Source organism: Numida meleagris, chromosome 4 (assembly GCF_002078875.1).
Source record: "Numida meleagris isolate 19003 breed g44 Domestic line chromosome 4, NumMel1.0, whole genome shotgun sequence".
Taxonomy (NCBI): domain Eukaryota; kingdom Metazoa; phylum Chordata; class Aves; order Galliformes; family Numididae; genus Numida; species Numida meleagris.
The window spans coordinates 43,401,198-43,413,611 of NC_034412.1; the positions used below are offsets into that span (position 1 = coordinate 43,401,198).

Below are 12,414 nucleotides of genomic sequence, written 5' to 3' on the forward strand. Positions count from 1 at the left end.
TACCATGGTTCCTCTTTCTTTGGCTTTCCTAACAAGTATCAGATATACGTGGAACTTTTCATTACAATACAGTTGCGTGAACTAAAAAATAGTATCAGGTTGCTGTGTCTGGCTTAGCTTCAGAAGTGGAAGAACAGTAACGGGATAAATGAAAGGGCCACCCACTGTAAAGTGCGGGTGACCAGTATAAGGAAAAGACAAATCTTGAATGGATATTTTTTCCAAGGACTGTTACAAAGAAACCGTTCTCAGACTGATGTTGTGCCAAGCAAAGGGATTAAGCTTTTTAATGACTTTATGTTGATTAACTTCCAAGACATCTAGGAACAAGGAAGAGATTCCATAGCTCCACATAAAGAATATTATTTTCAGACCAGAAGAGAGTGCTTGAAAAGATGTATTTTCAGAAGATATGGCAAAATGTAGCAGGGAGGAGGATAAATAGAATTCTTAGCTGCAGAATCAGCTTATTCTGAGGATGGGGACCAGATCTGATCTGTATATAGTTAATTCATGAGCAAGAAGAGGGTGTAGCCAGAGTACGATGTCTGGAATGAAAGATGGTCCCTCAGTGGCCATTGCAGACTGAAGCTTTGAGCAGCCCCTACTCACTCAGGGGCTGCAGACATTAGTGCAGTCTGAGCCACCCTGTTCTTGCCTCCTGGACCGCATGTGCTCGGCTCTGTCTTCTGAGAATTGGGGCCTGGGTTTGTTTGAATTAATAGTGAAGTCATTACACTATGTAAATATGTTAGTGTTCATCTGGTTTTACTCACAAGTTATTCTTGCCTTGCTGTGTTGTTCATGTTTTCTTGTTTGTGCAAAATTAGCTAGGAGCATTTTAAAAGAAAAGGAGAAAAAATGGTAAACAGTGTTGAAACCTTGATTGCTAAGCTTTTTACCACAGGCTGAAGTCGGGTCGGCAGCTCTAAGTTAATCATATAATAAGAGCACGATGACTTTTTAATGACGCAGTCTGTCAGGGTCCTTTCCTTTTCTGCCGTCTTTGTCCTCCTTTGAGCAGAGTGTGGTAATTTGCCTTAATAGCCTCATATTACAATTTTTGCTTTTACTGTTGCTGAGGAGTCATTCAGACAGAGAGTAGTGCGTGTCCAACCAGGGACAGAGGTTGCCTGAGCTGCAGGGGTCTGTGTCCAGGCCCTTCCCCAGGGCAGCTGCTCCGCTACAGGTGGTCCCACTGTGCATGGGCACTGCTGGCCCCTCATACATGCACAACTGTTGCTGCAGAGGGTCAGAGTGAGGAGCTGTAGCTCTCGTAGTTCAAGTTTTCCTGTAGTTGCAATGAGGAGAGTGGGAACCGGTGCGTAGTCTGTTCTGATATTAAAGCTGGGCTAGCTGGCTTTGGTGCCTGATTTCCATCCTCTGTAGGTGCTTTGGAGTTTGAGATTCATGACTTGGTCCCTCTCAGTTTCCCCCCTCCTCCCCAAGGAGTGGTCACAGCTATCACAGTGCAGAGGGGTTCGTGTAGAATAGGAAGAAACAGAGCAGAGGTGTTTTGAATCTCAGATGACAGTGGTGGTTTTTGATGTGTAGAGGAAGAACTAGGAATGGAAAGAGAGGCATATGAGCCAGGTGTTCCCACATAAATGACCATCAGGGAGAGGATTAATAATGCTGACATTCAGTATCAATGTCAGATTGCAGGCAGCAGTCTGCTGAAGTGGAGACTGCGGTTCATCTCTCTCAGACATTCAGCATCTGGCTGTCTCTCCAGCTGACATGAACTCATGTTTTCTTCAGAGCCGTCCTTTTAAATAGGAGGACCAGAGAAATTGCATTATGAAAGCTGGTGCCTTAAATGCTGTGCATTCTGCAATGTAAAGTATATTCTGCAAGGAATACCTATGAATAATTTCCAGGATGAGGACTGCAGATATGGCACAAATGCTTCCTAACTTGGAAGCATTCTGTCTCCAGATTTCAGAGCAGACAAATGGAATTTTTGCACTGCCTTCGATATGACAGGGTTTCCCCCTTTTCCTAGTCTTTGCAAATGTTTAAAAGCAAAGGAAGTTCATTTCCTCAGTAGTAGTTCTATAGAAGGTAAAGCTGTCGTCTCATCTTTCTTGCTGAATGTATGCTTGCACGGAGATTGTTCCCAATAAAAGCTCCACCATGGGAGTGCATCACGACCTGGGGACATTCAGACCCAGGTGAACAGCGACTTGTTGCCAGTTCCTAGCAATGTTATTCTTCTCCCAACCATAATATCTAAATATCTACCTGTCGTTTAATGCCTGGTGCTTTCTGTGCCGTAGGACCTGCTAGCTGTTTCCATCTGGATAATATTCTTGGATGAATAAAATAACCCATACTTCTAGAATTAATAGATTCAGAGGGAAAGCTCTTTTTGGCAACCCACTGTTCATCCATAGCAGTAAACATGCTGATCAAAAAGCCAGAACAATCCTACTCTGAAACAGATGATAAATAGCCAATTAGAGACAAAAATAAAAAGCAAAACCATCAGAAAAGGGGTGGGGAAAAGGCAGAGATAAAAGGACAAGAACAGCCTGCTGAAAAGGCTGGACATAGAACAAAGTGTGTGTTAACAAACCTTTATTCTTCAAGCAGTCTTTGGTGATGCATTCAAAAATGACATAAAGTCAAGATCTAGTTTTCCTGTCGCACTGATTTAGTATTACATTGTTGACTTCAAAGATTACCTAACATTGTTTTGATGCTCTCTGCTGTAACGCTACTGCTGGTAGTTTGCGAGACCGTATGAATCATGCAGTGACAGTGCCCATAAAACTTGGAGTCAAACTGACTGTTCCCCAAACTTTTGGACCATCTTTTAATTGTGTCTTTTTTAAGGTACCAATCAAGATTCATGTTTGCAGCATAAGATGCTCCTGGTGTCTCCAAATGTTGAGATGGAAGCACTGCTAGGTAATCCCAAGGTCATGAAACATGGGAGGGAGGGAAAACTTGAGCACATGTATGCAGTGTGCACGGTGCAGAGGAAATGCAATATATTTTCTTTGAAATGGGATGATTCAGTGAAGTGACACCTATATGAGTCTGAGGTTGTTAATTTTTTGTGAAGGTGTGATGGAACAGGAAGACCCATAGGTGTGCTGTCTTGGGAACTATGATATATGGATATACTATGTCCTGGTGGTAGTTTTATGTTGTTCTATGTTATAAAAACATACATCTGAATACATTTTGGGTATAGCTTGCTTGACTTTAAGTCATTTGAAAATGTAACTCGTTCCAGGCTTGCAGAACAAGAGGTTGTTTTCCACAACATTTTGATGGGATTGAGGAAAGCCTGAGTCAGGACCCACGTGAGTCCTGCAGCCTTGTCTGTTTGGAGAGACCTCGCTGAGGTTTGTTTTAGGGTTGTTAAGATCTAAGTTTTCTTTGGCTCTAGCAAATCATGAGAGCTGGACTACTGCATGTTTTAGAAATGTTCTTCCCCTGGTGGTCTAGCAGTAGATTGAGTATTACTTTCAAACTCGAATATTTATTGTCCTAATAATGCAGGCTGCTGGGGCCATTAGCCACACAGTTTGAAGGAATGATCTTTGGAGGCTGCAGCATACACATCCATGATGTAGCACTATGTCAATCTGTGAATCAGACCTCATAAACAGCAGTGTTTTAAGTTGAAGAATTAAAAATAAGTTATTGCTAGAAAAGTGCCTGTGCTTAATCTAGCGGCAGAAGGTAGTGCTTTTCTCTCTCTAGGTCTGGCAGAGAAGTGGGTCAGAGATATTTTAATGTTTTAACAAGAAAGAGGCTTGGTAAGAAAAATTGAATTGTTAAGCTTGTCATGGCAACTGAATGGAGTAAATCTGTTTCATTGCAACTACAGCGAGTTTTACTTTCAGGAATGATCTGTGCCATAGCAGTCACTGGGAGTTGAGAGTTTCTGGTGAGATCAGTCTGAGTCAGGATCCATGTCTGGAGCTGTCTGAGAGCACAGCATGATTTCCTCCATGGGATAAATTAACTGCAGCATTCTGCTTCTGCACAGTGAGATCCCTCGCTATCATCTATGCTTGTGTTGAGCTAAGAATAGAAAATAGCAACATCAGCAGTGCTGTGGGAAAACTGTACTGCTCCAGATGGCTGCTGATAAGCTCTTCTGTCATTTGGGATTAAAAACAAAATAGTACTAAAAGACAATCATTTCCCATCCGCATCTTAATTTAAATGCTTGCTTCACAGCTAGGAGAAAGAGGAGTGAAGTTTGTCAGTTAGGCATGGATAGTCTGAATATGTTTGAGAAGCCATCAGAAAGCAGTTCATTTGCCTTGCAGGAGAAAAGCTATAGGAGAAGAGGGTTTTCTTCATTTGTTTCTTAATTTTTTCTTCCATTTTTCTGTATCCAATTTACGTGGTTTTGAGTGAAGCGCTCTTATTTCCATTGTAATAAAGGTTTTTGTTCTGTGAGATCGTATTAGGTCTTCTCATTGATTTTCACAGAGAGAATCTTCATTTCCTCTCCAAATTGGCTAGTGGGACAAATCCCACGTGTGACATATTTGCCTTGCTCTACAGGCCACATGTTTTGTGTATCTGTCCCGTCAATGTAGATCTGGTAAAAGTCAAAAGGATGTAGAGATCCCTGCTCAGGATCAGGTCTAACCAAGGAGTCATTCGATGACTTGCATTCTTCGTAAATGTTCTTGACTTTGGGCTATTTGGTTAAAACTTTGGATTAACTAATTCTTCAGAGAGAGAGAAAAGTAAAAGCAGACCTGACACCCCTGTGGCTATTTCATGCGTTGACTCTTCAGGGACAAAGTCCTTGCTTAGAAAAAGAGTTCTGTCCAAAGCAGGACAAGGAGGAGAAGTGATCACTAGGATCAAGCCAGTTGGTTGCTTCATCATGCCTGATGGCTGTAGGATATTAAGCAATGTGCATAGTCCTGAGATTATGACCAACAAGCTCTATTGTTCATCTATTAAGTGGAGGGTGGAAACTTTGTTCTCTCCTCTATAGCTCAGGCCAGTTGTGATCATCCAGCTAGCACACTGGCTGTAGAGAGGTCAGCTTCCACTCACTTTACAGCCATTACTTTAAATTTTATTAAAGGATAAATAATGGAAATAGGGAAAACAAAATTTTCTTCATTAGGAACAAGTGAGTAATAGACTAAGTTGCAGTACCAATTGGTGGTAAGCTGTCCCATGAACATAGTGTGTGAATGTAGGTGAGCTAAAAACAGATTTTTATTTTTTTTTGACAGCAGAAAGAGGCATTTCTGCTGGATGTGATTGCCTAACATGATGGTATAGATCAGGGTACTAGTAACTAGGGATCACGAGGGATGTACGAGCCTGTTAGTAGTTGCCTTAATTTGATTTCTAATATGCTGGTACCTAGAAAGCAAGGCTATTCCTAGGATAATATGTGAGTCCCTTTCCTGGTGCCCTCTGTCTAATCTTTGCAATAGCTGCTACCTCTTTGACAATTGTGTATGCAATAAAGGGTTGACCTGGTAGATTTGTAGTGCTCTTACTTCCCAGCGGTACAGGCTTTTCTCTCGTTCTTCAGCTCATTTCCCAGTAACCAACATGTGACAATTGTTGGACAGAGAAGCTGGCCAAGTGTCCAGTACAGTAAGCACAGCGATCTTGCTGTTTATGTGGTTCATAGAATCATTTAGGTCAGAAAAGACCTTCAAGATCATCAAGTCCAACCTAACACTACCAAGGCAACCAATAACCTATGTCCCTAAGTACCATAACCACATGTCTTTTAAATACCTCCAGGGATTGTGACTCCAACGCTTCCCTTGGTAGGCCCTTCTTTATGTGGGACTTCTTGAGTGCTGCTCATCATCCACAGAAAAAGAGTACTGAATAACCTCCTTGCTGCTGCTTCTGCTGGGAGTGGCAGTAACCACGATCATCTGTCAGGGCTGACTCTGCACTTGGACTTTATGATATTTAAAAAAAAAACAAACAAACCCAAAATGTTAGGTGCTTCTGAGGGAGTCTGTAGAGGTATCTGTTCCACCATATCACTTATTTAGGCACAGCTCTTCTCAGTATTGGAGGTGGGTTGGAAGCTAGCAGTGTTTAGGACTGCTTGTGCTGGATAAGTGATGACACAGCTTAGGTAAAAATGCCAGTTGCCCTTCCTGCTTTTCTCTGACATAGCTTGATAGTACAGTGCAGAGTAGCTTTAGCATGAAAACAAATGAGACCTCATAATATGAGCAAATGAGAGCCTGGTGACTAAGGTGCTGGCCAGGAGTACTGTCTTCAAATATATGCTGGAGGCCAAACTGAAATTCAAGCCCTTATCTCCCACAGCTCAGTAAAGTGCCTGCCCTCAGACTATTCGCTCACCCTTCAGCACATTATGGCATCTGTCTTCCTTCCCCATGCTTCTGCATTACGTTTTGTAGTGCCAGACGGAGAGACTGGGGCTGATTGACTCCACAGTACAATGGTCCCAGCACTTATGCTATTTCAGCTTGTGGTGAAACTCTGTGGTTCAGGGTGACCACATAAAATTTGCGGGAGAGTAAATGACTCCAGGAAAACTATCAAGAAAGCCTCATTGCCAGTTAGCTGAGAAAAGGTGCTATGTTAGATCTCCTCTAGCAAAAGGGGAAAGCAAAGGTAGAAATAAACCTCACTTCTGTACATTCTGCAAATTAAAGGAATGGCTGTAGGCAGATATGAAAGCTAGATAGTCACTCCTTTCCTCAATCTCACTGTGAATTTAATACAAAAAGAAGTGCCTTAGTAGTAGTTCTGGAAGGATCAGGAAAAAAAAAACACATTTTTTTCCTTCTATTGTCTGCATCATTTTCTTTGAATAGTTCTATACTGTGCTCTTGGTATTTTGGGTATAAATTCAGGAAGGACAGGAATGTAGTTTCATATTCCCTCCCTCTTAAAAAAGAACAGGTTAACATTTGCTGCTCTAACCTAGCTGGCAAAGCTTAGCTTTGGTTGGTTGCTGTAGGGTGGACATCCTGGCTCAGAAAGAGCAGCACCATTTAAATATCTGTCTTTCATACAAGAGTACAAAACTAATTGAAATGACTGAGGAGAAAGCATCTTGCTTCTTCATCAGACTAAACCATCTGAAAATGTTAATATCACAGGCACATATAGGTTATACCATGCTACAATGACCTGATGGCCTGTAATCTGGGCTAAAGAAAATAAATAAGATTGCTTAAATGCAGCTTCAGGGAGCGCTGCATATTTCATCTCAGTTTCATCTGGTTTCCCATAATATCAAAGCCATGTTTAGTGGATAGAGATTTACGACCAGAAAATGATATGTATAGCTGAAGAATGTGAAAGGATGAAGTGCCTTGTAGAATTAGTTATCATTGCTGGGGAAGTAGAGCTGGTTTACAGCTTGCTTTTCCCCTCTCCATCTGGGACTGATTTGGGTATTCGCATTGTACATAGGAAATGTTCTCTGCTATTCTCTGAACGTAAAGACTGTGTTTTAGGCACTGAGGTATAGGAGTTTCTGAAAGCCTTGAGTTGTGCATGGACAGTTGTTAGATATGCTTTTCTACACATATTTTTTCTTCTTCCTGTTTTGTTTTTTTTTTTGTATAAATATGTATATATATTTAAAAAAGATGCTCAACTACTGCTGACAACGTGACAATTATGAACACATTTTCTCTGCTAGGTACACACTATATTTTGTTTTGGTTTTGTATTTTACTGAATACTGTGAAGATAGATAAATTGCATCATAGGAGGCATGAGTTATTTCTAATGAATATCTAGTGACTAGGAGCCAAGGCTATGTAGGCATTTTTATTTAAAGCTCCCTGTGAATGATAACTAGGATATCAAATAGATGGTGGTTTTGGAAGAAAGATCAAGGCAATTGATGGCATCAGGCATTTGCAAGAAGGCTTTTTGTGGAGCTGGCTGGCAGCTGGTTGTTTAGGGTTGTAATGTACTTGCCTGTTGCAGCCCGAGCTGCATGTAACACAAAATGATTTGCAAGTATGCTGCAGTCATTTCCCTTAGGTAGGTAAATGTTTTGCATTATTTTTTAATTTCAGAAACGTCATCTCTATTTAGGCCAGGGCTTGAGAGTTAGACTAAAGGCTGAGTTGTGTCACTTATCTTGGCAATTTTTAATGTATCTTCTGTTATTTTTACCATTCCTAAAGATTGAGTTGAGATCTGGCAATTAGGCATATCATTTAAATGTCTCTGAGCCTAAAAGCCAAAAGTAAAATGGACAGTAGATATGGTATGCTAGAGTATTCATTAGCACCATTTAGGTTCAGCTTTTTTAAGAAAAGCTATTTGAGGAACCAAAAGAAAGCTGCAAGTAGGTTTCTTGCTGACAAGTTGCAGGTGTATACCACATGCCCATATTGGTAAAAAGATGAGGTTATGAAGGTCTTGATGACAGACAAGGATCTAAAATGCCTTCATCTCCAGGTTATAGCTCATTCATCTGTTTTTTATTTGCATTTTCCCGTGCTAGCAGTGTTAATATTTTCTAAATTCAGTAAAGCCATGCACAGATCCATACAAAATTGTTTTTCTGCATCTTCTGTTATTTAGTTTAGTAAGGTCCCAATTTAACTATATCATAATTGTTCATTAGGATCAATTATTTCTTGATTGTTGATTAGGATTAATTATTTCTTGCTGGGAAAAATGAGGAAAAGGACCGATAAGGTTGAAAAGAGAGCACTTTATCTAGGTCTGGTTTGCTAGAACAAGGAGAATCCAATTATACCTTGAGAGTACCACAAAGGTGAGCACTTGCATTTGTCTCTTATCACTACTCCTAGCTAAAAGATTTGACCTTCCTTGATGAATGAGGATGAGCTTGAGAGGAAATGCTTATTCTTAAGGGAGAAAGCCTTATACATACATCGAGTTCTCCTAACAGCTGCGCTCTGGATTCATTCTTCAAAGATGCATATATTCATAGGGCAGAAGTATTGGAGCAGCAGCACTCTGGAAATATCCAGCCATCTCTTTAGTTACTATAAAGTAAATTTTGAAAAAGAATACAACTATTGAAATCATATGGAAAATGATACGGTTCTCCGCAGCTAAAGGCACTAGTGTGCTTTTATCTGACCTCTTGTTTCTTCTACAGTTCTCAAGAGAGTAGCAGAAAGACAGAGAAACAGGCAGTCCTCCATCTAAAAGAACACTTTTCATAGCAAATTGTCAACAGCCTCCAAGTTTTTCATTTCTGAGAACAGTATAATCAAGCTGTGATTACTTTTAAAATATTTTTAATCATTCTACATTAAAAATTAGTCAATCGAGCTTTTTGTTTGTGTTGAATAAATAATTGCAGCAGTCATTTTGAAAACAGTAAAAGCAACACTTTGATTCATTTAAAATGCTGGAGAAAATCATTTGAGGAATTGCAAACATCATTTTCCAGAAAATGCCCAAAATTACACTCATCTTTTTATCTAAACAAATACCTCAAGTATAATGGAGGAAAAAAAATGGAAAAAATATAGGATTAATTTAATAGGCAGTAAAATTAGATGCAGACAGTGAACATAGTTGAAGCTGTGTGGAAGCCAGCAAAAGGGATCCTGGAATATGGTGGTGTCATTATGTCTCTTTAAAGCATTGTGTCTTTTTCTTTTGTAGGAATAAACTTAATTGCCTTTCTCTTCTTAATTGGAGAGTATAGTGCCTTCACACCTTCTTTTTAGGAGTCGATCAGTTTTTCTATAAGATAATGTTGGTTTTGATGAAAATGTCTGTGTCTCTGCATTCAGGCAATTATATGTTCAAGAGATTTTGTGCTGTATAACATAGTCTGTGCTATATATCATAGGAATGTTGTTCAGCAGTTGGCAAGCTTAAGGAGAATAGTAGGTACCTAAATTAAGTAAAGGCTATCAAAGCTAAATGCTGATCCGAGATGTTTGCTTGCTTCCAGAGAGTCCAAATGTTGTGGGTTGGAGTGGAAAGGTGCAATTGTGAAGGAGCTTGTACCAGTCTGGTGAAGATATGGACTGCCTCAAAATTCATAGGCTGGCACAACTTGGTAATGGCTTTAAGTTGTGCCAAGGAAGGTTCAGGTTAGATATTAAGAAGTTTCTTCCCAGAAAGAGTGGTGAGATATTGGAACAAGCTCCCCAGAGAGGTGGTGGAGTCACTGTTCCTGGAGGCGTTCAAGAAACATGGAGATGGAGCACTGGGTTACACAGTTTAGTAGGCATGGTGGTGATGGGTTGATGATTGGAATACATGATCTTAGAGGTCTTTACCAACCTTTATGATTCTATGTTCACTGTGAGAATGGTGAACTTCTTATCTTATCTGGCACTTGTCAAAGAAAAAGGCCTCCTTGGAGTTCCAACCTAAATTCAAATATTAACTGTTGCAGAGTGTGCTTTCAGTGACTGTGAGAGGAGTTTTCTGGCTCCGTTTCTCTTCACTGTAGAATTTTAAACTCTAGTCTAAGAATGAGAGGCCTGAGTATCTTGAAACCTACAAAAATGTAAGTTCTGTTGTGACAACATATATTTGAGGCAAGAAAATATGAAACCACCAAAGGAGCAGGTTGTAGTTTTGTCATTCTTGAGGCAGCGATCCAGCTCCACCAGCAGCTTGAGCCCAAGGACAACTCTGCTGTGAAGATAACTACATCTCCTAGCTTAGCGAATGGTAACTCACCTGTGTGTTTCTTCATCTTTATTTGTTTACTTTTTTGGAAATGGACTATGTACATGTCTTATACACTGCATCACTGCAAACTTTTTCTTTTACTCTCCAGGTCTATCCTTGCACCAACGACAAGGAATGCGAAGTTGGGCGGTACTGTCACAGTCCTCATCAAACATCATCTGCATGCATGTTATGCCGGAGGAAGAAGAAACGGTGCCACAGAGATGGCATGTGCTGCCCTGGGAATCGCTGCAACAATGGTACGTCATTCATTTCTTGTATTCCCTCCAAAAAAATCAGTATTTTGATAGTGTCTACTGAAAATAGATTTTTGAGTGTTCTCAGCAGAGGTATTTTTTCCTGTGTGACTGAGGTTCCTTTTCTAAACCAAGACACTGGGTTACCTTCGGATACTGAAATAACATCAGCTCTAAGCTTCACTTGTCCTGCCCCTTTCCCTTTGGCTTAGAAAAGATGCTGAATGATCTTTTTCTTCTATTTCTAAAAAAATCCAAGATCTGAATTTTAAAACAGCATGAGAAACCTGTCTAATCAGTCTGTTTTAAAGCTACAAATCCATTGGTGTTGTTGGACAAGGGAAGTTGGGTGCTGAACTAGCCAGGTAGAAATATGGGCCATGTGAGAGTAAAATTAGAGTGACTGGATTCACGGTTGTATTAATGTAGAACTGGATGGTGCTAGGCTTGGAAGGGGAGGGGAAGAGAGGACAGGAGAGGAGGGAAAAGAGAATCATCTTTGACAGTATGGCGTGAGCCAAAATCCAAGAACTGTGCCATGCTAGAGGCTGTTCAGTCTCCCATCCCTCTTTCTCCCTGCTCTCTCTGAAGCACACAGATACCTGAAGCCATAGTTATAATTTCCTCTAACTCCATTAACTTCCACTACAGTTACTTGTTTTTTAACATGTTTAAACCTTTTCTCCATTTCACTTTCTTTATTAGTATTTTTATGATTAAGGCTTCTGTACTACTTGGCTTTTTCCTCTTTTGTTTTGAAGAAACCCCCAAATGATGAAGTCACTGACAGAAATCACAGCATCTTTTCCAGCATTACGTTCAGTGTTGCTCAATTCACTGGAAATCTGCAAAGAGCTTGTATTCTTAAGGAAGCAAAATAGACCTGAGCTACTCCCTCTTGGGTTTGTGTTTTAACTGTACTGTTTGCATTCCCATATTCTTCTCCTGAGACACGGGGAGATGTCTCCAAGACAGTCTCCAGGTGCTTAGACTGTGAGATTGTGTGATAGGGAGTGAGGTGAAGCTGTAGTGAAGGCAGGGACTGGGGATCAGTGACAGAGCTGTGCTCAGAGTTACCAAAGCTGAGCCCAGCACCCCCTCACTTTAATGGTCTCAGTTCTGATCCTGGTCCAAGTATGCTTCTCAGCTTCTCCTCTTGTTGAAATCTATAACTGACTGACTTTTCTTCACAGGTATTTGTGTATCAGTAACTGAAAACATCCTCACGCCTCACATACCTGCACTAGATGGTCCACGCAACAAGAAGAACAGTCATTATGCTAGCAAGGATTTGGGATGGCAAAACTTAGGGAGGGCACAGTCCAAGCTGTCACACATAAAAGGTGAGATCACATTTGCACTTCACCATTTTGTTATGAATAGTATTATGCTGTTTAAATACAGCAGCACAAACAAGCAATACACAGTAATTTCATAGGTTGTGAATCTCTGTTAAGAGAATTCGGAGCAGAACTCAAAAAGCGAGGTAATATCGACCAACAATTCCTCTGATTGAAATAGC

The 12,414-nt window shown here is 40.5% G+C and overlaps 1 protein-coding gene and 1 long non-coding RNA gene across 8 annotated transcripts in view; one reads left to right on the forward strand and one right to left on the reverse strand.

Moving 5' to 3' along the window:
• DKK2 (dickkopf WNT signaling pathway inhibitor 2) overlaps positions 1-12,414 on the forward strand; it is a 161,051-nt gene that overhangs the window by 144,383 nt on the left and 4,254 nt on the right. For all 7 annotated transcript variants that reach the window (XM_021395765.1, XM_021395762.1, XM_021395763.1 and 4 more), the window contains 2 exons: positions 10,745-10,895; positions 12,086-12,235. In XM_021395765.1, coding sequence (XP_021251440.1) covers positions 10,745-10,895; positions 12,086-12,235 — 301 coding nt within the window. The remainder of the gene's footprint in view (positions 1-10,744; positions 10,896-12,085; positions 12,236-12,414) is intronic.
• The window catches only part of LOC110398273, a 61,657-nt gene that overhangs the window by 12,200 nt on the left and 37,043 nt on the right, over positions 1-12,414 (reverse strand). The window lies entirely within an intron of this gene.